This window comes from Balaenoptera physalus (genome assembly GCF_965194825.1).
Source record: "Balaenoptera physalus genome assembly, chromosome: 13".
Lineage (NCBI taxonomy): Eukaryota > Metazoa > Chordata > Mammalia > Artiodactyla > Balaenopteridae > Balaenoptera > Balaenoptera physalus.
The window spans coordinates 42,185,110-42,211,320 of record NC_138892.1 but is presented as its reverse complement, the minus strand read 5'-3'; the positions used below and the strand labels follow the sequence as shown (position 1 = coordinate 42,211,320).

Below are 26,211 nucleotides of genomic sequence, written 5' to 3'. Positions count from 1 at the left end.
CTATCCCATGCATGAAGAGGCATTTCGCAGTCAATCAGAACATTTCGGCTCATGACCCTGAAAGGTTCTTCACTCTCAAAAAAGCTCAGGCTTTGGTGCCAGATGCCTGCTGGAAGGTGTTGGCCAGAGCAGTCAGCAGCCCCTTGTCCAGATCTGCCTGGCTCCTTATTCCAGTCTGTTTTCATATATTAACACATCTTGTTGAGAGTGGAACGTTATAAACCTTCCCATTAGAAATGTCATGTGAATGCAACTGAGACAGCCCAGGGCCAGCCATAGGTCTGGCTGTTTTGTTATTCTGTATTAGACACAAGCTGCTAAGTCTCCATCTAGTGGCTAGACATCTCAAGAAATAAAGGAAGATTTGGACAACTAAGAGAGGAAGATGATGCTTGATACGCACCGTAAGTGTTCAGAAGGTGGTGCTGGCAAAAGCCCATAGGCAGCTACTTGCCTGAATAATCACTCACCTTTGCAATCTGGACTAACTGTCCACTGGCTGGGTGCGCCTAAACGTCCCACGTCACAGGTCTCAAGTCCAGCAGGTAACTCTGGGGCTTGCTCTGCCAGGAAAGTCTTCCCTGGCACTGAGCCTTCTTTTCCTTTTGTATTCAAGGCAATCCGATTAATCGTCGGCATGGCATTAGTTATGCCCTTGAGGATTTACCAGTTGTTACCATGCTTCCCTTATGCCCCATAGAACTTATCAAGAGCATCTCAGCCCAATAAATACTTTCCCAGGCTGTGTAACTTTCCATTCACTAAAGTCACTCCCAGTTCTTTAACCTCTTACCTATAATATCAGTATCGAATCTACATGAGACCAGAAACTGGGAATGAATGCACTTTGAATGCTTTGCACATCCTTGGTTAAAATATGGTCTTATAGCTTGTGACCTGGGATAGAGCAGGAGTTTAGACTCAATCCCAAGAGATGGTTACCCCTGAAACAGCTTCTAGGAAGGGACTCACATTTTTACGATCTCACGTGAAGAGAGATGGCAAGTTCATCTGGCAGGTCTTGGCAATTGTGAGACAGCAGGAAGCTGTTGCAAAAATCTTTGGCATTCTGCTCCAGGCGGTTATAATATGGGGATTTACAGCCCATATGAGAGTAGAAGTCCAGTCTTCTGTCCTCCCTGGGACCTGTAAGGTAGCTTTCCAACATCTAATCTTCTCTCTTCTGCACTGATAGCAGTGCAAGGACTCTTGATGAGGCCGGGGTATATGGAGGAAGGTGGCTTCATGAGCCCCAATGAGAAAGACATTGTATGATCTGTTGTTTTACCCTCATCTTCTTTTTTTTTTTTTTTTTAATTTATTTTTCCCGTGTTGGGTCTTTGTTGCTGCGCGCGGGCTTTCTCTAGTTGCGGCGAGCGGGGGCTACTCTTCGTTGCGGTGCGCGGGCTTCTCATTGCTGTGGCTTCTCTTGTTGCGGAGCACGGGCTCTAGGCGCGCGGGCTGCAGTAGTCGTGGCATGAGGGCTCATGGTTGTGACTTGCAGCTCTAGAGCGCAGGCTTAGTAGCTGTGGCACATGGGTTTAGCTGCTCCATGGCATGTGGGATCTTCCCGGACCAGGGCTCGAACCCGTGTCCCCTGCATTGGCAGGTGGATTCTTAACCACTGCGTCACCAGGGAAGTCCCTATTCTCATCTTCTTAAGACTAGTTTCCAGGACCCAGTTCCTCAGCTATGTCTACACCAAGCCTCTGTCCAGCTGGCTCACTTTCCCCTTCTTGTTTCATTGCTACCAATGCCAGAATATTGTATTCTATTTCTGGGCTCTAAAATGGCTCCCCGTCAAAGCCCTCTGCTTCCTCTTCCTAGCTGTAGAGGATCACAGGATGGCTTGAGGATGGTGGAGGGGGTTGGGGGAGTACCTCTAATGAGAGCTGAGTAGAAACTATTCCATGTAGCAATAAGAGTAAGCCAGGCTCTGAGTTGGGCATGTTACTGACATTATCCCCAACTTTTCTAAGTTTCTGCAAGGTAGGTGCTATGGTCCCTATGCTATAGATGAGAAAAGAATAATTAACTTTTTAAAGCTCTCACAGTCTATAAATTAGAGAGCTGGGCTTCAAATCCAGCTCTGTCTTACTCAAAGTCCAGCCCATGGTCTTCCCATCACAACACACTGGCTCCTCATTACCTCAGTTTCCAGCAAATAAAATCTTTTTAGCCATCAGTTTGAATAATTCAGATTGATAATCATCTACTGGGTCACATTCTTTGGGCTACGGGAAGATATAGAACTAATAAACAAACTAAAAATACAATCTATGATAAAGCCTACTGGGCTGATTTCTTCAAGACTTTTTTCCCCCCTGTATGCAAACCTTCCTAATCTTTCAAGGGGACACTCTGACATCTTCAAATCATGTGATTTCTACTTATTTATTGTCAACAGTATGTTCATCCAGAAACCAACCGCAATCCACGTCCACTAGGAGTCTCTATTCTGAATCAGCGGTCTGCATATTTATAGTCCAGATACCCTTGCACATTACACACACCCACGCCATGTGGACGCATGTATTCCTCTTTGTTATAAGGCTTAGCTGTCTGAGTTATATCCAGATGTGCTTTTACTAGTTGGGCAGACTTGCTGTGAAGGTCACAGTATAGGGCTTCAAACATAATGCTCTTGCTTTCAAATCGTGCTTTGTAACAAAAATAACACCAGTTCTGAACTCTTTGAAGCGTTTAAAAAAATAAACAGAAGGATATTTCTAAATATCTTTTGAGTCTGTCTGAAATAACATGGAATTAAGATATTAGATATTAATTTGTAATGTGAGTCTTCTGTAAACATATTTTTTAAGGTTAAGAAAACCAAATATTTGTTTGACCCTCAGGCCTAAAAGGCTCCCTGGAATCCTATGCATAATGATGATGGCAGAAGAAAAGCTCTACCTGCTCCTCTGTCCTCACTCCTTTGAGGGTCAGCTCTTTACTTAGTAAAGGAGGTGATCTGAAGCCTTTGGCTTGCCCAAGGAATCAACTTCTCACCGTAACTGGAGACAGGCCTCCAGGCGATCCCATGATACATACCGAGACTGACAGCAACTTCATCTAGGGAGATGGTAGTTTTCTCAGTTGACAGTGGATAACTTGGATAGCGAGCTAGAAACTTCTGGCACAGGAGTCCTAAACTTTTCTGTTTTCTGCTTGGCCTTTGCTTTTCAAATTCGTCCACAGCACTGTCCCCAACAACATCAAGCTACAGAGGGCAGACAGAGGGAGGGGGGAAATGTCACAGTTAACATCTTAACAGAGAAATTGCAATGGGTGGTATTGGCGAGTTGACGGGAACATCCGAATCCATACCATCCTAGATTCTGGTTAAAATACATTTCCTAATCTAATTTTCTGAACATTTTACCTATTGCTTTCTCTGAACTGAACTTTTCCTCCTTTGTGATTTGAGGCTGAGTCTACTGTTTAAAATAAAAAATGAACAATGCAGTCATTTATAGGTTGCTACAGCCTTGCTACTAGCGTGCTTGTTAGACTGAGATCAGCATCACCACGATCATGTTAAGAGATATAAAACCTCAGGCCTCACCTCAGACCCGATGTATCAGAACCTGTCTCTTCCTAAGATCCTGTGTAATTCCTATTAACGTGAAAATGTGCGATGTTCTTGCCTGCATTGTGTCACCAAACTCTTTACTTTTCACAATTTACCAAGGGTTGATGGAACTGAACAGGGGGAGCTAAATCTTATTCTTCCTTATTCTTTCTTATTGTAAGTACATTAAACTAGTGTCCTTGTCTTATCAACTCACATTTGAAAAAGGCTCAATTCAAGGCCCAAGAAAAACTGTTTTTTAAAAGTATAGATATGCTGCTTATTCAGTAGCTCTGGTTCCCTACAGGACAGGTAATTTAAAGATGATTTAACTTTAAAACCCCAAACCAACGAACTGAACATACATGAGAATGATAAAATTCCCCAAGTCAAAAACATTTAGATTAGTATTACCCTTAAAATCAAAGCAAAAATTATAATTCATGGCAGCATTAAAAAAAATCCAAATTTCTTCATTAAATCAAAATTATTAAATATCATTGCTTAAAAAATTTATCATTTAAAAATGTGTACTGGTGAAGAGAGTATCATACAGAAGAAAAGAAAGCATTCATTATGAAAAATGAGATATAGAATGAGAGTTCCACTTCAGCTGTAAATAAATAAAAAGATTAAGTGGAGTACTGCTTTTGACTCAATAGTAACCAAAAAATTGAGAATTCTGTGACTTTTTAATAATCAGGTAAACATTTTAAAATTCTATGAAAGGCCTTAGGAGCACAGCCTGTTTACCTGCAGACAGTCTGTAAACGCATCGTCCTTGTTCTCAATGGGCCTGAACAGTCCTTTTTTCTTCTCTCGGTCTCTTATGTCTGGGCTGGCAGCACTAATGAGCATCTTCAGGTTAGCGGTGGGTGTCCATGGTTCTGCCTGCTGTCTGTCGACAAGCTTAACTGGAGTGATGGGATTTCTTTCTGGAGTGAAGATTTTTTGTCTCGATAAGTCAATTGGTTCATTTTTTATTGGCGTCTTTGGGGCCATCCTTGAGCGATCAACAAATATATTTTCCTATTTTAAAAAAGAGACCTTTTAGCGAAAATGAGAAAGGGCAGGTATCAGCTAAGAGTACACTTTATTCCCATTATTCAGTGAGTCATGAAAATACAAACAGGACTATATGTTCAGGGCTGAAAAATATCAGGATAGGACTAATGAAAATAAACAGAAGGATCCATGGGAACCAAAGAGTGGCCGCTACTCCTTTTAAGCATATCTTTCACGGCACCTCTGTGAAAGAAGTCATGAGTGTTATGCGTCACTGGTGGATGCTTGTAATAGGCGGGGATGATAATAAGAGCAAATGTGGGTTGAGTCCATATTGCTTCTAAGTGACATATTTTTTTAAACACTATTTACGAGTTTGCACTAACTAGTGAAGAGCAATTATGCTTTTGTTCAATGTTCACCAGTGCTAATAGAGCAATTACCAGGACAGATTAATGGAAGGGCATCTAACAAAATGCCACATTTCAAACCACCCAGCTATCTAAGGTCACTCCCCCAGAGCAGTGCTTCTCAAACTACCCCTGCTGAAGGACCAGGGTTTTTCACAGACTGAAAACTCCCGGAGACTGATACATGGTCTTACTTCATAGGACTCATATGCAACTCCCATCACATGTGACTCTCCTCTTGAGTTTGCCACTCAACTTGACCTACAGCTTGTTTGACAAGAAGAGACCACTGAGCCCAGGCTTAGATGTCACAGGGGCAGGATCAACTGAATTACTGTAGAGGTTTCTAAGTGCTAAACTCTCAAGTTCTGTTCGTTATTTTTTTTTTTTAAATTAATTAGTTAATTAATTTATTTTTGGCTGTGTTGGGTCTTCGTTTCTGTGCGAGGGCTTTCTCCAGTTGCGGTGAGCGGGGGCCACTCTTCATCATGGTGCGCGGGCCTCTCACTATCGCGGCCCCTCTTGTTGCGGAGCACAGGCTCCAGATGCGCAGGCTCAGTAGTTGTGGCTCACGGGCCCAGCCGCTCCACGGCATGTGGGATCCTCCCAGACCGGGGCTCGAACCCATGTCCCCTGCATTGTCAGGCAGATTCCCAACCACTGCACCACCAGGGAAGCCCTGTTCGTAATGTTTTGCAGCTTGGTAATAGTTTGTGGACTCGCACCTTCCCCCAGACTCTTTGAGTAGACTATCTCAGATAATTAAAAGAAAAGATTAATGATGGGTCCATTAATCCATGAAGAAAAAGGACTAAGTACACACAACTCGCGTTTGGAATTACTAAGTTACTGAAACAAATTTCTTTCCCCTAAAATAAGTTTTTGCCATTCAAACCCAGAAAGATTCTGCTCTTCCCATAGTTGAACTCACCTCCAGGTAATAGTGCCTTTACATAATTAGGAAGGTGGATGAATTACATATTTGTCACTCCCTTTCCTGCACTCAATATCACTCTATAGATTATTGCATGCTTGGATTTTGGCTGAACAGTGGTTTAAAAAAAAGTATTTTCCTATAAACGAGCAACATATGAAGAAGGAAAAAGAATTGTTTGGGATGGACTTCCCTGGTGGCGCAGTGGTTAAGAATCTGCCTGCCAGTGCAGGGGACACGGGTTTGAGCCCTGGTCCGGGAAGATCCCACATGCCGCGGAGCAACTAAGCCCATGCGCCACAACTACTGAGCCTTCGCTCTAGAGCCTGCGAGCCACAACTACTGAGCCTGCGTGCCACAACTACTGAAGCCCACGTGCCTAGAGCCTGTGCTCCACAACAAGAGAAGACACTGCAATGGGAAGCGTGCGTACCACAATGAAGAGTAGCCCCCGCTCGCTGCAACTAGAGAAAGCCTGCGCACAGCAACGAAGACCCAACGCTGCCAAAAATAAATAAATAAAATACATAAATTAAAAAAAAATTGTTTGGGAGAAACTGAAGTTTGTGGTAGCAGGCCAACTCTTGTTCTCTGCATCAGCAGAAGCTGCCAGCTAGCCATGGTGAGGTTCTGTCCTAGGGTAACAGGAAAGGGGTGGAGATGGGGGTGACGATTTCTCACGCCACTGCCGCAGTAAGCATCCTGCCTGAGGCAGTGCATCTATTCACATCTCTTAACAAATCCCTACTAGTATACAAGTCTGATGAAGTCTTCTACAAGGGAACTCTCAGGGGAAAGTACTGAGTGCATATTACATGCTACACATGATACCTGTTTCATGCACTTTACACCTATTAACTCCTCATCCAATCCTGTAACCGAGGTAGTAGTATTTTTCTAGCCTACAGATGAAGAAACTGAGGCACACAGAGGGTGCCTTGCCCAAGGTCACATACAACCTCATTCAGTATAAAAGTCATTGGTAAGGCAAGAAACAGCTGACAGCAGAAGTTTCCAAAATTCTGCATCTAGAAGTAAGCTTGTCCTTGGTGTGAACTGGGAGGAAGTTATCTTTTTCGCAGCTCCAACAAAAGGAATCCAGCAGGCCACGGATCCCCAGTAGCCTCTATGGAGGGCAGCATGGGAAGCAGTTCTGCATGCGGGCTGGTAGGGCCAGCTTACCGGCCTCTGCTACTTATCAGCAGGGTGAGAGCAGGCAATTCCCTTCTCACTTCTCACTTTAATTCTCTCAACTGAAAATGAAGTTCATAAAAACATTGATCTCCAGAGTTATGAGAATAGTTCCTGGCATATAGTGAGCACTCAATAAAACTTAGCTATTCTCTCTCCCCCCGCTCCACTTCCTCTTCTTTATTACCATCCATCCTGGCCCTCAGAGCTAAGATAACATAGCACACTGTATTGCTATTTAACTTCCTGGGTGTGTGTCTTATCTCATTAACGAGACTGTGCACTTCTGGAGGTCAGGGAGCTAGTTCCACACGTCCCATTCCTCACAGTTTTTGGCACAATGCCTTCCCCTTCGCATGTGCTCAAGGAACACTGGGCCTTGATTATCTAGTTATTTCAAAAGGTATCCCAACGGTGGAGGGCGTGTCCCAGGCTTGTTGAGGTGCAGAGAATCATCCTTCTTCTCCACCGCCCTCATGGTACCTGTCCTCCCAGGAACACTGAGCTCCTGCTTTTTCCCCTACCAAGGAGCAATTCAGATGAATTATTTCCTCCAGCACTTTGACATATTTTCACTACAGTTTAAGTAATACTTAAAGCAGGAGGGAAGTTACGTCACGTGGTAGGTTACGATCGTTATCACACCTCTACTCAACAGAAAAAAATGCCAGGCAAATTTTTTTCTGAGGTTTCAGGTGGGCAGAAAGTCAGCTGCAATCTAATCACACTCTGCTCCATCCGCCTGTCTGTCCTGCAATCCTGACACTGTAGAAGGCAAAGGAAAGGGGATTGGAATGAGAATTCAGAAATAGAGCGGTTTTTGACTCCACTCTATGTCTTTCTGATACTGCACAAATTGTTCATTTTGTCTGGGCCCAAGTTTCCAGATCTTTGAAATAAGGGGTTCAGACCAAATTATATATGTCCAAGGCTTTCCAGCAAGGCTACCCAGCCGTGTGGTGGACGCTGGGATGCACGTGGCTCACTTCTGGAATGAATGACTCAGTTCCCCAGCTGCTGGAGTAATGCCAATAGTAAGCCTCTTCACGCTTTGGCTGAAGAGGGCTGACTCATCCGGGATCACACCCCTTCCCGAGAGGCCGGTACTGTCCTCAGTGGCTGGGAGAGGCAGCACTGACGTGTGACAGCTTGGTCCCCTTACCCCGACTCAGGACTACTCCGAGGGGTCGTCCCAGAACTCCCCATGGGGTAAACCCAACTTCCACTGAGACTGTTCTGCAGCTCTGCTTCTCCCTCTGTCTAATTCTGCTGCCTTCCCTTCCCTTAAATGGGCACCCATCCCCAGGGCACTCCCTAATAAACCACCTGCACACTAATCTCCACGTCAGATCTGCTTGCCGGGAAGTCAAGCTGCAACACCCTGGAAATCACCTCTTCAATTAGAGAGGGCCCGGAGAGAGTCCCCAGGAAACGGGTTCTCCAGTTCTCGTGTGCAAATGGAGGTGATGCACCTTGGCTTACCTGCCATGCAGTTGCTGTGAGGATCAGATCAGATAATGAGAGTGAAAGCAGTTTGTAGTCTGTGAAGTGCTATGCAAATGTTCATCACCATCGTCATCATTATTATTTATTATACCAGCATTATGACTGAGCTGTAAGCTGACATGGAAAGGACCTGGTAATTAGAAGATCTTGGTTCTAGTCTTGCTTCTGTCTCAGATACAGCTTTGATCATGTTACCTCAAATAGTACATAGTCATCAGCCTGTTCAAGGCCCTTGGTGACATTTTGCCAACCTCTTTTCCAGTCCCATCTCATGCAAGTCCCACATTTTGCCCAAACAGTCCACTCGTTCTTCTTCAAACCTGCCCCGAATTTTATCACATCTGAGCCATTGCTCACACCATCACGTTGTCTCTAACGCCATGGGCTAAGCTTTGCCCACTGAAACCAGACCTACTGTTTAAGACTCATTGCAAATATGACAGGCGCGTCAGGAGGCGTCTCCTTCTAGCTATTGACTACCAACTCTCCTTCCCTTCAGAGCGCACTTTCCAGAATGAGTAATCCACACGGAGAGCTTTCCCCTGCCTGTCTCCCAGGGGGCTCCTCAAACCACCAGTCTGCTCTGATCCACTGCTCTCACTTAGGTCATCTGTCAGTTGACAAGCCAATGGCAAAATATTGCACTTGACCTCACTGCAACGGTTAAGACTGTTGACTATTTGCTTTATAAAACTCTCAGTCCTTCTGAGCTACCACTTTTTTCTCTCTTGGTTCTCTTCTGACTGTTCCTTCTCAGCCTCCTTCACTGGCTCCCCTTTTTCCACTCTTAGAAACTCAGCCCTCCACACCTCCCTGTTTGCTCTCTCCAGGGCAGCTCACCCACTCATGTCCAAGGCTTTAAAACCAACCTGTATGTTGTCAATTCCCAAGTTTGTATCTGGCTAGGACTTTCCGTGAATTCCCAGATCAGGCAACCAACTGCCTCTTGCACATATTTATTTACCTGTAATCACACGGGTACAAATATATGCTTCAAGTTGAACTCACCTTCTTTTTTAACCATTCCCAAAAGATGAATGACCTTCAAAGAAAACCCATGCCCACTAAGTCTAGGCGTGTCCCCAGATTTACCATGCTGATTTACTTCTTTACTAGTTTCCTTCCTCTCTACTTGCCTAAGTCTTAGAACTCATCCCTTCAAGCCCTAGCTCAAGTGTTGTCTCCTTCACAAAGCCCTCCCAACAGCTCAATCCTTGTTGTCCGCCTCTTCATCCCAAACCATCCTTTTTCTACTTTTGTCATTCCTAAATGCACTGTAGACAACTGAAGAGGAGAGTCTTGCTTATAATCTCACAACTTGGGCACAGTAAGATTGGGTAATGGCGTTGAAAACTCCTTTATGTTTTAAAGAAAAGTTTCTCCATGAGTGGTAAGAAGATGCATGCCTACCTATAGACCTTGAAGCAATGAAGATCAGACAGTCAAGAAAGATAAGTCCTCTAAATGCCGACTGACCCACAGGATACTGTTCCAGGCACCCACCAGAGGTTTCAAGAAGTACCACTAGCTTCTGGCCACTCTGGAAACTTTGAACATTTCTTGAATGTCCACAGCACATATACTCATATAGATTCTTCTGCCTATAATGACCGTCTTACTCCTTCTTGTTTCCTTATAGCTGAAGTCCTCAGCCCAGATATTACCTCTGTGAAGCTTTCCAACTTTCTCTAGACTCCCCATGAATTTCTTTCTTAATCTTCTGTTCTGCTGGGGCACTTGGTTCCCACTCCTATAGCTCTTACCAAATCACAGTCTAGTTGGTGAGTTTTACATCTCAGTCCCTGAAAGTGTCTCAGGTAACCGAGGGCCAGGCCTGCATCATATTCGTCTTTGGGCTGTCAGTTCAAATGAGTAAGGTGTGAACAGTATGGGTTGCTGGGTGCTTTACAGACACCCAGAGAGGAGAGGCTACTTATTAATTTCAATTTATGGAAGAAAAAAATAGGCTTAGGGAAGCTAGGAGACTTATTAAACCGCTGTACCCCCAGCCCCTGAAACATAAATATTTGTTGAAAGACTGAATAAATATATTTATTCGAGGTTATGAAGGTAACAAATGGTAAAGCAGGAAATCGAACCCAGATCTCTCTGACTCCAGATCCCACGCTCTCGGCAGCCCTAGAAATCCTCCTTCCTTTACTTCACAGCAATGTGAAAAGAGAGACAAAAGCCCAGCCTAGCATCTCGCAGGAGCACTCTGTTCCCTTCCTGTGCCGTTTCTTTGACAGGTGAGATAAGCCCTGCTCGTGAATTCTATTTCAAACGTTTTAACCACTTTCCCAAATCTCTATGGCGTCATTTGAGGTTTTCTCTACACACACTAAAATATGGAAGCTCAGCTGCGCACAGCACTTACTGGGCTAACTAGAGTAGGAGAAGTACCCTTGTTGAAGGCACCATAAAAAGTCATTGACCCATGGGCTTCCCTGGGGGCTCAGTGGTTGAGAATCTGCCTGCCAATGCAGGGGACACGGGTTCGAGCCCTGGTCTGGGAAGATCCCACATGCCGCGGAGCAACTGGGCCCGTGAGCCACAACTACTGAGTCTGTGCGTCTGGAGCCCGTGCTCCGCAACAAGAGAGGCCATGATAGTGAGAGGCCCGCGCACCGCGATGAAGAGTGGCCCCCGCTCGCTGCAACTAGAGAAAGCCCTCGCACAGAAACGAAGACCCAACACACCCAAAAATAAATAAAAATAAATAAATTAAAAAAAAAAAAAAGTTTAAAAAAAATCTTTAAAAAAAGAGTCATTGACCCAGAAGGAAAGAGGTGGATACTGGCTTTAAATAAAAGTATACACATTCTTTCAAGGCTGTCCCATCCAAATTACGAAGGAAAACAAAAAGTTTTGCTCTGAAACTCCCAAAGCCAAAACTCTGAATATATACTTTAAAGTCTGGGCATTGCGACTCTCAGATGGCATAGCGAATTCTTTAAAAATGCTCTTTAAAAGAATAATGTTTTGGTATACTTCTTTTCCTAACAAAAATAAATCAAATGCTGGGGGGAAAAAAACCCCTACATGAAAAAGCATACAGTTTCACACCTACCCAAAATTAACGGTTGTCAAGTATTCTTCAAAGGCCCATATAACAGGTGCTTTGCAACCAGGCAATTTCATTGTGGGTGCTAAGCCTAAAATTAAGCCCAGGAACCAGAGAAGTTCAATGCCTATGGAAGTTGCTATGCTCAGATTGATATTTAAACTTTCTAAACCTGGGTTTGTCATATCTACTTGCCTCTGCCCAAAAATGCTTAGATGTTCGCTACTAACAAGCTATTACACCTTTTCGGTAGGGCACCGGCTGGTGAGGGCATTGTGCTGACATGGGTCCGGTTTAGACATTGCTATGGCCGGTTCACTTCGTAATGTTTCTTGAAGACGCTACTACTGTCTTACAAATCACAAGGCATGCAAAAACCACAAGGGAAAGCTCAGTGCAAAACCAGCAGTAACACTGTAAAATATTCAAAGAGTCCTTGGTGAGCTCAGTCACTTTATCTCCCTATATGGGAGACACTGGTCATGCTCTTGGGAGAATGGAACCACCTCTAGGAGCTGGTCCATCAGGATGAAGAACATTTCACTGCACTTTAATAATCTAGCATTTAGAGTAAAAAAGTCTATTTTCCTGGGAACTGAGGCTTAATATTCCTGCCCAGCATTAGCTAATTCTACTCTTGATAACTACAATTATTACAAACATTTGATTGCAGTGTCTAGCATATCTTTGATTCATATAAGTCGGTTTCAACATTACATCTAACCACTGCACAATGACTGAGAAATTCAACAATAATGGTTGGATGCCTCCTCCATAAAAAAAAAAAAAAGAAAAAAAAAGAAAAGCATAGTCCTAAAATGTTCATCAAGATTATTATGTTTATATGACAAATACAAATGGCATGTTGGAATCCTTAATTGAATTAGACTTCACCATCCTAAATGTGATAGAACTTAAGGTATTTAAGTTCACTTACCTTTTGTGCATTTTCCCCATCTTCAATTGCAAAATCTAGTCTGGGGTTGATCAGGTCTTTTAGTGTTAAACAATTTACCTCCATCTGTAATGCACAGTTACATTAGAAAATGACTTTAAATTGGATATTCTTTCCTTCAACAAAAATATCTATTACTTGCTCATGAACATGAACTTCCGCTCCCTAAACTCATCCTGGGAATTTTCAGGATTGTGGCCACTCCAACTCTCCAAAACGCACACGAACGAGCACAAACACTTAAGTGTGCTTAGTAATTACTGAAATTGGGAAGAAAAAAAACCCGACAAAAATAATAATTTTTAATGAAAAGCAACAGGACAAAATTAAGTTTCAAGTCAGGAGAGTGTAGGGCAAATCTGTCAGAAAGCACAGGGTCTCCTAGGTCAGTTAATTTTGGCGCAAAGAACGGGGAGGAATTCGGCTTTGAGGGGTTTTGAATCAGGGGGGAAGGAAACCTGATCGCTAGACCAAACCCACTCAGCGCTCAGCGCAGCCCTTTCCCAGGCCTCCGAGCAGACCCCAAAGATAAACTTTTCCAATGAAACCCCCAGATCGTGAGGAAGGGCAGGTTCCCTACTGCCCGGCCGGAGGGAGAGCTGGAGCCCAGACACCCCTCGCACGCCTGGTCCGGCGGCAGCCGGGGAGGGGAGGGGTGGCAGGCTGGCAGCCGGGGCGGGAGGGTCCCCTTTCGCCCCAATTCCCGCCTCCCCGCCAGCGCCGGGGCCACACGCTACTTACTCCCCCTTTGAGAAGGAGCCTTCCTGCCTCTACCGGGACCTCCACGACCCCACAGCAGCGCGGGATCAGCTGGGCGAGTCGATCAGTAGCCGGGCGGCGACATCGGGCGGGGAAAGCGAGGCGCGCAGTTCCCCGCTCCGAGTGCCCTGCGCTAGCGGGGACCCCGCGGCGTCCGGGCAGCGCCAGCGCTCCGACACGCCGAGCGCGACTCCAGCGCCGGATCGCAGTCCCCGCTAAAACACCTCCTCTGGCGCCTTGAGACCGAATTTGAGAATCCACCAATCAGCGGCGGCCGGCGAGGCTGTCCCGGCCAATCGCGCGGCGGCACGGCCCGGGCTCGCCGCCCCTCGGAGTCTTGGCGCTCCTGGGCGCGCGTTTCGACCTCACCCGCCCAATTGTTGCCGCCTCGCCCCCTCCCCCTTCCGGGTACCTGGAAACCTCGGGCCCGGGAGCCAATTCTTGCCGGGGACGCGGGCCCGGGCGGCCGCGGGAAGCCAAGGTGGGGGCGGCGCGGGACGGCGGGAGGAGGAGGAGGAGGACTCTTTTGTTTTGCGTAAAAGACCCGCCCGTCTTGCGGCTTGTGGCGCGGGGAGACAGCGGGCACAGCTTGGAGAGGGGAGAGCAGATGGAGTTTGGGAAAACGATATACACGCTCTGGATGCTGCCGCCGCCACCCCTCCCCCCAGCAACCTGCGCGGAAGCGAAGTTGTCCAGGCTTGTTGGGGCAAACTTCTTAACACGAACGCTGGTGTGACACGTGAACCATGGTTACCACTCTATGCTGCGAGCAGATGGCACGCCAGTTAGCTCTGGGAACTCGACTGCCAGCAGAACCAGCTGTTTTTTCTTTGCAAGTCCAGAAAAGTTTATTGGTGTTGTTACCTTTTCAGAACATCGCCAATAATTAGCCTTATTAAATAACTCTCTGCAGTATGGACTAGCATTCTGGGAAAGTCGAGAAAATTTCCTCAACATTGCTGATTTGTATGAAATGTTTCACTTCCCTCAACCTTAGTTTCTTACTTAAAATAGGAATGTTGATAGAGACAGCCGTGTGTGTGTGTGTGTGTGTGTGTGTGTTTTAGTAGACGTTAAGAACAGCTTTAAATTTACAGAAAAATTGAGACGATAGCACAGGGAGTTCCCGCGTATCTGGCACCCAGTTTCACCTATTCATGAACATCTTTACTGTGTAGTGCGTTTGTTAAATGACCGATATTGCTATATTATTCTTAGCTAAAGTCATTATTCAGATTTCTGTAATTTTTATCCAATGTCCTTTTTTCTGTTCCAGGACACAGCGTTACATTTAGTCTTCATGTCTCCGTAGGCTCCTCTTGGCTGTGACAATTTCTCATACTTTCCTCATTTTTGATGACCTCGACAATGTTGAGGAGTACTGGTAAGTTATTTTGTAGGACGTTCCACTATTGGAATTTGCCAGCCTTCTTTAAAGCATGTCTGCAGACATTTCCCTACAAACTGTATCCTTTCTAGCAAGGATATCATTCTCCTTATTATCCTTTCTGTACCAAGCACTTCACTTTCCACCCCTCACCTCCCGAATTTATATATTAAATATATAAACGTACTTAAACAAACTTTCTGCAGAATTCAGAATGCTCAGTCAAGTGCTTCACTTTGTACTCTATTTAGATTGCTGATAAATACAGCCTAAAAATCACTGCTAGATCATACATTGAAAAGACAAAAAAAAAAGCATGGGAAATATTAAACTTAAAGAAAAATAACAATAGTTATACAAATTTGACACTTTTATAATAGAAATGATACTTTAAACTGAAATCTGTCTTGTAGGTAGAAGCATAAGGAGACAACTATAAAGAATAAAATTGCAATTTATTAAATTTTGCACTTGTGTAGAAGCAGAAAATTAGATGAAGATTTTTTTTTTTCCCCCAACTGTATTAATTTCCTGTGGCTATTGTAACTAATTACCACAGACTGGTTGGTAAGCCAGAAATTATTCTCTCTCAATTCTGGAGGCCAGAAGTCTGAAATCAAGATGTTGGCAGGGCCACACTCCCTCTGGTGCGCTGGAGGAGAATCTTTTCCTCGTCTCTTCCAGCTTCTGGTGGCTGTAAGCAGTCCTGACGAATGTATGGCTGTCTCACTCAGATCTCTGCCTTGGTGGTCACGTTGCCTCCTCTTGGTGGGTTTTAAATCTCTCCTGTGTGCCTCTTATAAGGATACCTGTCATTGGATCTAGGTCCCATCTATACAGCCTAGAATGATCTCATCTCAAGAGCCTTAATTACGTCTGTAAAGACCTTTCCAAATAAGGTAGCATTCACCGGTTCCAGGGATTAGGACATGGATATGCCTTTTTGGGGGACCCCCATTCAGCCTTCTAGATCACCATTTCGATGATTAAAGTCCATTCATTTCTCTAATATTTCAAAATAATATTGGTTGTTTCTTTGAAGTTAGGCAGTTTTATGTCACAGACCTTTTCCTAGCATTTTCAAAGTATTTTTTCCATCTATTTCAATTAAAATGTAGCCTCTATCTATTCAAAACACGAAAAACAATATGTAGCCTCAAACACTTGTAATTTCATTGATTGCTTAAAGCAAGAGTGATCTTAGATTTGGAGGAAAACTAGAAAATGAATGTTTGATGGGCAAATTCAGAGACAGTACTCCATTTATATTGTACCACTTATTTATATTGATGTTTTCAAGTCCCAGAATTTGTAAATAATCTGTCAGTTTCTCAGTTACTCAGTTGAAGCTGATGGTGGCTGGGAGCTCAGCTAGGGCATCAAGAAAATGTGCCTTCTCCATGTGACTTGATCTTCCTCACAGCATGGTGATTCAAGTTGGTTGGACTTACGTGGTGGCTCAGGGCTCCAAAAAGAGTCTCCTAGCCTACAAAGTGGAAATTGTACTTTGTGCACTTTTGTGATGTAACCTCAGAACTAAGATAGTATCAATTCTACTGTACTTTTTAAAACGAAGCAGTCAAAGATCCATTCATATTTAAGAGGTGAGGACATATACCCTACTTCTCAATGGGAGAAGTGACAAAGAATTTGGGGCCATATTTTAAAATTGCCACACCACGTTTCATGCTATTTGAAGTATTTTACAGTTCTACCTCGATAATCTTTGCCTGAAAGATCATTGACTTCGGAACAGCATAATATTACCTACATGGCCACAGTCCCCAGGGTTCTGTATTGTGCTAAGCCTGTGGTTCTCAATCCTGTCCGTTCCCTAAAATCACCTGGAGAGATTTTTTTAAAATACCTATACCTGAACTGCACACTCAGAGATTTCTAGTTTACTTGATCTGGAATTGGACTTGGGTAGTATTAAGTTTTTTTCAATTCCTAGTGTCTTGTTCGTTTGCACATGCTAATTGTATGGTTATTCATTGATTCCTTTGGATGCTTCTGACTCAGTGGTTTCAGAAATGGATCCTCAGGTCCCATCAGTGAGGACAGGAAGACTTGGGCAGGTGTATTGCTCTCTGGAATAGGTGCAGAGGTTTCAAAGGGCTGGGTCTTCCTGGTTTATGGCTATGTCATCACTGGTTCTTGGAAGGAGATGAGGTTGTAAATGAGAAACCTGATGGGCAGGTGGAGGTTAACAGAAGAATGAACATCAAGGGCTGTGATCAAAATATACACAGATGATGACTGACATTCCTCTGTATACAAGACGTACTGCATGCCTTCTCAAACTTGAAAATAGTCTTCTGCCCTTTCGGGGTTCCAAATCTCAAGATTTATCACACTTTACAGAAAGAATAACTGTAGTGAAATACAACCCATGTCATTTAGTCTGAGTCGTCCAGTTAATGTGTCAACTTCCTCTGATATTTTCCTTTCTTTCTACACTGCAAGCACAGTCATCTTGGTGTAACATCTGTTCGCAAAAGTTCAGTCACAGAAGGGAATTAGAAACTGATTTTTCCCCACATGGATAACAGAAGGACCTTGACTTCACATCCTGGCAATTCTGAGGTCTCTGAGTGGATCAGTTTAACGGTTCTTCTTAAACCGAGGGCTGCCATTTAAAATGGCCTTTGTCTTCAGCTATTCCTGGGTCTGGGAATGTGATATATTTGCTTCTCTAACTGCTTGCAGGTTCAGAGAAGGCAGAAAATGTATTCTTGGCTGACCATAAGCAATGTCAGAAGGAGAATGAGTTCATGATTGGTCCCTGCTCATGGCCTTAGCAACAATTTAAAAAAAAAGATATTAATACCAAAGGGCAGTTATGGCTCCCATCTCAAATGACATCCAGATGTCCAGCTGTTCAAAGAGAGCTGCTTAAGCTGTGATTACATGTCCCATAGGGAACAGAGGGAATTCATTCTTTATCTTTACAGACTCCTTGTCATCCTAGGCACTATTGAGCAAGGTCAGTTTCCTTAATGATTGTGTGATTTGCGTCCTCACTTAATGAAAAGATAGCATATATTGTGTGCATGTTTGCATGTGTGTCCTTATGTGTGCATGTTATAGGCAAGGGTGCAGGGAGTGGGTTGTGCTGTAACAAACATTTCAGACCACAACAGATAGGATGGATTTTGAGCTGGGTTGGGTGTTTCCGGGAATAATGTGATAATGGAGAGCGTATAGTGGGACACCCCTTTACATGATGCTACATTTATGCTGCAGGTTTGGGCGTGATTGTTTGGAGAGACCACAGTGTTTGGAGGGTAAAAATGGAGATTGACCACTGCCCTGGAACCGAGATTCTGGATAAAATGGGGGACAGGCATCCCGTTAATCTCCAGAGCCTTATCTAGAAGGGAAGGAATTCACTTTGAGTAGTGGAGAGACATAGGTTCTAGATCAAGTTTGGCCGTGGAACAAAAGGTATTGCCTACCTAGACCTCAGTTTTTTCCTTTAAAATGGTTTGTCTGATTTGGAGGACCTTTGAAGAACCTTCCATTTCTGTCATTCTAAGTGTTTATTGGACACTCTTAAAACTATTTGCTGTTGGCACCTAATCACGTAGTGTGGATGTGTAAGAATGTTTGCTGAAGTCACTTTTTAATTTCCATATTTGGTGAAACTGGACACATCTCTACTAATCATATTACATTATGTACATACATACATTAATAATGAGAATGTTAAAAAACATCAGGCCGAAGACTGACATGTGTCATCTTTATTCTTCTAAGCTTAGAATTAAATGGCTGCATGTAACTTTTTATACCTTCCTAATAGCACTATTTTAATAGCATTTTTTCATTATAATGCTTTGTAGGACCGAATGAAAATGTTTTCATCGTGAAGTGGAAAGAAGAGTTTGGGGTTAGGGGCTCAGGGATTGGAAACTTAACTTTAAATACTTCATATATTATCTTTTCCTAACCTAGAGCCACCTCATGGTATGCAGGGGCCTTCAGCCTTGGAAAAACTGGACAAATAGAGTATTGAGCCCAAATGGAGATACATTAGCCCACAGCTTCACTAAACAGTTGGGGGAAATGTTGATATACAAAGGTTAAGGTATTGTCTCTAAGAAGTCCCTCTTAAAATGCAAACTGTTCCTGGAAAGAGTAATCACTTAACCGACATCACCCATGTAGCATGTTAAGAGATTTATCCTCAGACCACACCTGGGGGTAAAAATTGGGTTAACCTTAAAGTACAAAACATTGTTTCTCTGTAATATCTTCTATAAAACACTGGACCTTCTAGCCTTGTTCAGAGACTCACTCCTGCCTCTCCCGTGAATTCTGGGCGCCCCCAGTCACATACTCTGAAACAAGTCCCTTCAACCTCCCTGATACCCAAGGCCTCCACTGCAATATGTTGGTTTCTTTCTACCCCTACTGGGGATGCATGACATCAGATATCTCCATGTAGTCTGGCTACTCCTGCCGATGAAGCTGTTGTCACTGAGAGAGTCAGGGATGCTCTGTGATGCCAGTTTGTCCTCTGTCAAGGGCGCCAGCTGCTGTTGCTGCCGCCATCAAGTGAAGCCAGATCTGGATCTTTGCTGGTGCTGCTGCCGGAGAGTATGGGAGATGGCCTTGGCCCCCATCTGCACCCTCCTGTCACCCCCCAGCAAAGTCTTATCAGGTCAGTTCCTTTCTGTGCTGACATAGGCAGTCAGAGAACAATCCCTCCTGGTGGTTGTTTTTCACTTATTATCCTTATTCCTAAGCATTCTGGCTGGGGACCACATCTGGGTAGTAGGCACTATGTTATACTCATATTCCTCCCCACCCCCCATGGTTGAGACATTGTAATTGGACCAAATTTTGGTCTCTTTGGTTGAATTATTTCCCCAAATGCTCCTCTCTCCTCCTCTAGTTGCAAGCTAAGATGGCCAATTCTTGGATGTGTATTAATGTCCTCATTATACTTAGATAAGTTTATCAACGTGTCTGCAGACAATAGGACCTACAAGGAGAGAGAGCTCAGGGCAGGCATAGTTGAGTGGGGCAGATGGAAGTGGAATCAGGTAAGATTGGGGACAGGAGTTGTTCCTTCCTCCAGGAGGAAAGCTTGAATGGAGGTGACTGTATTCCTAGTGGGGTAGGAAGAGAAAGAAACTCTTGAGAAAAGGAGAAAGATTCAGAAAGGAGTGTGAGAAAATGGAGGCTTGCTTGACCAACTTAATGGAATTGTTTGGGATTCCTGGATTATTATTCTTGTCAAAGATTTAAGATATGAATAAAATCTGCAGTGGATAAAATCTCTAGATACAGCATGCCTGTCCAATAAACTGCCATGTCCATGATGGTACAACAGAGACTTTTGTTCTTATAGTTGGCTGCACCTATTATAAAGAATGGTACCATCTAGCACTGGGACCTGTAAGGCCTTGCAAATTCGGACATAGTCTTTTGGTCTACATTTTAATGATGCCATAATTACTTTAATTAAGTTCTCTTTCTCTCCTCTCCACATGTTGTCTGTTATGAAAGTCCCATCAAAAGTGATTGTGTTTTGTGCAAAGGAGTGCCGAAACATTATTTCTTTTGTTTAATGTTATTTTTTAAAGTTGTAAATCCTTATTTGTAAGACAGCATAGTTTCCTTTATTTTATCTTATGCTTTATGTAGTTTAAGTAAAGTGAGAATATTTTCTTTTTTTTTTTTTAAGTTTTTTTGGTTTTTTTTTTTTTTGATGTGGACCATTTTTAAAGTCTTTATTGAATTTGTTACAATATTGCTTCTGTTTTATGTTTTGGTTTTTTGGCCCCAAGGCATGTGAGATCTTAGCTTCCTGACCAGGGGTGGAACCCACACCCCAGGCATTGGAAGGTGAAGTCTTAACCACTGGACCGCCAGTGAAGTCCTGAGAATATTTTCTTATTCCTTATGTGTTTTGCTTTTTGCAAATAATGTCTAATATTTCGTTGCATTTATTTCTCCCCTCTTAGGCCTTAGACCTCTTTAGTAAACTGGTCTAATATTCTTTGTGAGTGTGTATGTGTCTAATTCCTCTTTGTTTCAGTTTTCAACATGCTTTTAGCTGATGATATTAAATTCTGCCTATCCTTTTGACTCAAGGAAGACTTCTTCCTGTTTCCAACACCCAGTTTACTGGATTTCTTATTGTTTAATTATGTTCCCATGTGGCCACTTTTATTATTTTCTTAAGCTTGCTGAAATTTACTCTGGAATTGGTTTTTCCATTTTACTGATTTCTTGTCTCATGGTTAAATATTTTATTGATGTTTGCAATTACAGTGACATGATGCTAGAGTATCCTCAGGGTACTTTGTGTTTGCTCTTTTCCTAAACCTTTTGTAATCTTGTGATTTTTAAAAAACAATTACAGATTTCAAGAAGTTTCCACCTTAGTCAGTGTCAGCCTAAACCAGGCGAAGTTGCTAGTTGGAGAACAATACAGTTATGTAAATGGATTCCTTTTTTTTTTCAGTGACTCTTCTAAATGAGTAAAAAATTACAAACTCAGCTGAGACATAACTGAGAACATATTATAAAGAGAGGAAAGCAGACAATATTGCCAGAGAGGAATACCACATGTTGTAACGATAGGACTAAAATTTTAAAAGGAAAAGCGAGAGATGGATTAAAATTTGTACAATAGTAAGAAATTAATTTTGCTCTCACCATTATCTAATAATTCTCTTGTTAAATATGCAATTAGAAGTAAGAGAGGGTAACCCTCCATGCAGTCTGTGAGTCAAGCTTCACTGACTTTCATGGCTATAAAACTGACATCTTGATCGTTTTCCTATTTAAAGTGGTAGCCTGCCATTTTTGTTTGTTTTAGAACAATCACAGTTGGCTGTTTGAAAGAACCCAAAGCAATCTTGTCTCTCAGGCTAATGGCAGTTTCATGGTTAATATTAATGACAGCACTGAGGATGAATATATTTTAATAGTATTAAATCTCAGTGAAAAGTTGTTACGGGCTGGGTAGCTCAGAAAGCATTCATAAGACCTTCAGTTAGTTTTGTTTACTTTTTACACATCAATTATTTATTTTTTAAATACATTTATTTATTTATTTTATTTATTTTTGGCTGTCTTGGGTCTTTGTTGCTGTGTGTGGGCTTTCTCTAGTTGTGGCGAGCGGGGACTACTCTTTGTTGCAGTGTGTGGGCTTCTCATTGCGGTGGCTTCTTTTGTTGCGGAGCACGGGCTCTAGGCACGCGGGCTTCAGTAGTTGTGGCTCACAGGCTCAATAGTTGTGGCACGCGGGCTCTAGAGCGCAGGCTCAGTAGTTGTGGCGCATGGGCTTAGTGGCTCTGTGGCGTGTGGGATCTTCCCTGATCAGGGCTCGAACCCGTGGTCAGGGGTTGGCAGGCAGATTCTTAACCACTGCGCCATCAGGGAAGTCCCTGCACATCACTTATTAATACCTGTAATGAAACAATAATGCTTTTAGTCATTGGCAGAGCCCTTTTCACTATAGAGGACACCAAGTACTTTATGAGCTGCTGGGAGCCGATTTCTGCTCTTGATGCAGATATAGTTGTCTGACGTGAGCCAACCAGAAGCATAAATAGCATTTATGCCTGAATTTCCGACACGGAGCCTTTGGCACTACCTTAAAGACATACCCAGCATCCAAACACTGCTCCCGGCCTCCACCACCACCTCCTGATTCCAATCCACCTTCACCTCCTCCCTGGATTGTTTTAATAGATCTCTCTATTTGTTGTCCCTCTGTAATTTATCCCTAAGCACCAGCTACAGTGGTCCAAATTAAAAGGTCATGTTCTCATTCTCCAGACTCTTCAGTGGCTCCCCAACTCATTCAAAGTAAAAGCCAAAGTCCTTACAATGGCCAACAAGGTCTTAAGGATTTGACCTCTTCTTACTCCTCTGATCTTATCATCTTCAGCTTTTCCCCTTGTTTGCTTGGCTTTGGCCACACTCTGCTCCTTGCTGATCCCTGGACACACTTACTCTGTTGCCTGAGGGCTGTGTATTGACTGTTCCCTCCGCCTGGAATGCTCTTTGTCCAGAGAGCTGCTTACCTCTCTCCTTCACTTCTTTTAGGAGCATTAATTCGGGTGCTGTTCGCTTCTGTAGCAAAGAAACCTTAAATTTACAGCGTCTTTAACAAAGCAGAAGTTTACCTCTCACTCCTATGACAGCTGATAATGGTGTACCTGGATGGCAGGTGGCTTTCCTGTAAGTGGCAACTCTGGGACCCAGGCTCCTTCTCTTTGTGACTCTGCAGTCTCTTTGGCCAGGCCCCCAGGGCCTCTGTTTCTTGTTAGTGGAAGGGAAATCAGACAGTGGACATGGCATACGTCACATGTACTCACATCCTCTTGAGAGAACAGCTAGTCACAGGGTCACGCTGGATTCAAGGGGGAGCTGTGATCATGGTCACTGGCTCTGTAGCATGTCCCAGCAAAAATTTAACACCTTGAACAGGGAACAAGGACTCCTGGGGCAGCTGGTCATTTCTGTCACAGACTGCCTTCTGGCCACCAAATATCTGTGTGACCTCCTCCCTAAAGGAAACAACCCAGAGTACCACCCAGTTGCCTCATCCATGACGAAGTCCAGGCACTCTGGGTAATGTGTTCCTTTGGTCCAGAGACCTATGAATTCAAAAACAAAGTGCCTGCCACCTCTCCCTTCCACCCCCAACAAACCTCGTATAAAAAATGTGGACCAGGAACAGGATAACCACAACAGAAACTTGTATGTGTGAAAGGGCAGACTGGGAGATCCTTGGCGGTAACTGGTCCATAACAATGAGGAATCCGACTGGGCAGGTGCTGTGAAAGCTCCCTGCCCTGGACGTGGTGCAGATTCTTCCTTAGACCATGCTCCCGCTCAAGGGGCGGAACTTGCTTGTTCACTGTTCTCTGTGGTCCTTGGCTCTGGCCTCTGGGATGTTCTTTCTTGTCCATTATCCTTTCTGGTGATACCTAAGATGAGCATTAAGGAATATGACCTCCTTGGAGCTTGCACGGTTTTTACAGCCTGCTTCCTGCTGGTGGATATTGAGATCCTTGGGAGGATGTTTTACAGTCACAGGCTTTGTAAGGCCCAGACCACTATTCTTCAGAAACATTATTCCCTTGATTTCTAGTTAGTTCCATGTGCAGTAACCATATCCCAAGTTCTTTCTTAGAAGTGATTCTTACACCTGCTCTATTTCTTTCCTTTCTTGCCCCTATACTTCCCTTAATTTAATGGGGCTTGCTGGAGGCCCCTTGAAGCAATAGGCTTGATGAGAAGAGAGTAAGTTCCCATGATCTGTGTTTCAGCTTTGCACACCTCTGCTTAACGAAAGCAACTTAATGGGTGCTTTTGCTCAAAACACTTCAGGTCTTATCTCCTACTGCTTGGTGTCTAGAAGCAGTCAGCTTTCTAAGCCTGCAAGGCCTCAAACCCACCTTAATTCCTAGATTTTCTTTATTCTGTTCCATTTCTGTTTGCAAGCTAGCCAGTTCTTTCCTGAGCACATTTCTTTCTTGAACTCCTTGTTCAGTGCAGAGAGGAGCATTCAGCATCTTTTTTGAACAGAATTTTACCCCCTCAAATTCATATGTTGAAGCCCTAACCCTCAATGTGACTGTTTTTGGAGATAGGGCCTTTACAGAGGTAATTAAGGTTAAACAATGTAATAATGGTGGGACGCTAATCCAATAGGACTGGTGTCCTTATAAGAAGAGGAAGAGACACCAGGAGTACATACTCACAGAAAAAAGGCCATGTGAAGACACAGCAAGAAGGCAGCCATCTGAAAGCCCAGGAGAGAGGGCTAACCAGAAACCAACCCTGCTGGCACCTTGATCTTGGACCTCCAGCCTCCAGAACTGTGAGAAAATAAACTTCTGCTGTGTAAGCCACCCAGTCTGTGGTATTTTATTATGGCAGCCCTAGTAGACTAATACAGCGTCTTTTGGCATTCTGGATCTTTCAAACTACTTATTCTAATGCTACAGGATCACTAGGTACTTGTTTTGTCTTACAAGTGTGCACACCTAATAGTTTAACGTTACGTGGATCTCTGATTTCCAGCTTCTAATGTCTATTTTGTGCCGTCTCCTACCTGATTGCTAAGTCAATGCTCTATATTTTAGTTAGTTTTTTTTTTTTTTAAGACACCACTTCAAGGAATCAGTTTCTGTAACAAATGGACCTCAAAACTTTGGAAGATTAACATAAAAGAAGTTTATTTTTCTCTCATATAACACTAAAAATTATTATATCCTGTTGGTGGGTGGCTGTCTTCCACATGGAGATTCAGGGACCCACCTCCTTTCATCTTGGCTCCAGCACATTCTAAACCTGCAGTGTCCAATGTGGTGCCACCTGTGGCTACTGAGTACTTGAAAAGTGGCCATCAGTACTGGAAATATGCTGTAAGTGCAAAACACATAACTAGATTTTGAAAAAAGAATATAAAGTATTCATGAATATTTTATATTGAATACATACTGGAATATATTTTGGAGATATTGGGCTCAAAAATGCATTATTGAAATGAATTTAACCCATTTCTGCTAGCAATAATCACATCTTGGATGAACTTCCTTGGCTACAATACTGGCACTACACAAAGCTATAATATATATATATATATTTTACACAAAGTAATAATACATATATTAGTGTGGCTACTAGAAAACTTAAAATTACATATATGGCTCACATTGTATTTCTCTTGGACAGCCCTGTTCTAAAGCCTCAGAGTCTTCTGCTTCAGTTGGCAGAAAGGGAAAGAGACAGTGGAGGAGCCACTTCAGATTCATAAAAAACCCAGCTTAGAGGTAAGAGAAAGCTCATCTGCTCAAATTCCATTGTGAGAATTAGTTACGTGGCTATGTCCGGATGTGAGAGGGCTTAGGAAATGTCATCCTGGCTCAGAGGCCACCTCGTAGCAACAGTTCTGCTCTCAGAAGGGGAGAGCAAATGTTTGTGGACAGCTAGCCCTCTCTAACACAAGATCTTTGCTCACACATCATCTCCTTGGTTCAGAAGTCTTCCCTGACTACTGCAGCCACCTGCAGGCCACCCCTAGCATTCCCTGTCTTTCTTCCTTGTTTTGTCTTTCTTTAGAACATTCCACGATTTGACACATCATATGTTTTATGTATTTGTTCATTTTCTTTCTTTCTCACTATATGTAAACTCCTTGAAATAATTTTTTTTTAATTTCTTTATGGTGGTAAAATATACACAACGTAAAATTTACCATCTTAACCATTTTTATGTATGACATTCAGTGGTATTAAAAACATATTTTTATGCAGCCATCAGCACCATCCATATCCAGAACTCTTTTCATCTTGCAAAACTGAAACTCTATACCCATTAGACAATAGCTTCCCATTTCCCTCTTCCTTCATCTCCTAGCAACCACCATTCTGCTTTCTGTCTCTGTGATTTTG

General features: G+C 43.3%; 2 protein-coding genes across 4 annotated transcripts in view; one reads left to right on the top strand and one right to left on the bottom strand.

Moving 5' to 3' along the window:
• The window catches only part of E2F7 (E2F transcription factor 7), a 32,848-nt gene extending 19,266 nt beyond the window's left edge, over positions 1–13,582 (bottom strand). Inside the window, exons 1-4 of the mRNA XM_082418915.1 lie at positions 13,378–13,582; positions 12,619–12,702; positions 4,325–4,600; positions 3,052–3,220 (exon numbers count right to left, since the gene is read on the bottom strand). Of these exons, the coding sequence (XP_082275041.1) occupies positions 3,052–3,220; positions 4,325–4,600; positions 12,619–12,702 (529 nt within the window). The 5' untranslated portion in view covers positions 13,378–13,582. The remainder of the gene's footprint in view (positions 1–3,051; positions 3,221–4,324; positions 4,601–12,618; positions 12,703–13,377) is intronic.
• A 164-nt stretch (positions 13,583–13,746) lies between these two features.
• Positions 13,747–26,211, top strand: part of LOC309640417 (uncharacterized protein) — a 255,955-nt gene continuing 243,490 nt past the window's right edge. The window contains exons 1-4 of one of the 3 annotated variants that reach the window (XM_082419176.1): positions 13,747–13,876; positions 14,672–14,779; positions 19,313–19,448; positions 24,467–25,590. In XM_082419176.1, the coding sequence (XP_082275302.1) occupies positions 14,752–14,779; positions 19,313–19,448; positions 24,467–24,647 (345 nt within the window). In that variant the 5' untranslated portion in view covers positions 13,747–13,876; positions 14,672–14,751 and the 3' untranslated portion in view covers positions 24,648–25,590. Of the gene's footprint in view, positions 13,877–13,997; positions 14,362–14,671; positions 14,780–19,312; positions 19,449–24,466; positions 25,591–26,211 lie in introns of those variants that run through there. The other 2 variants (XM_082419177.1, XR_014252193.1) reach the window with 2 other exon arrangements.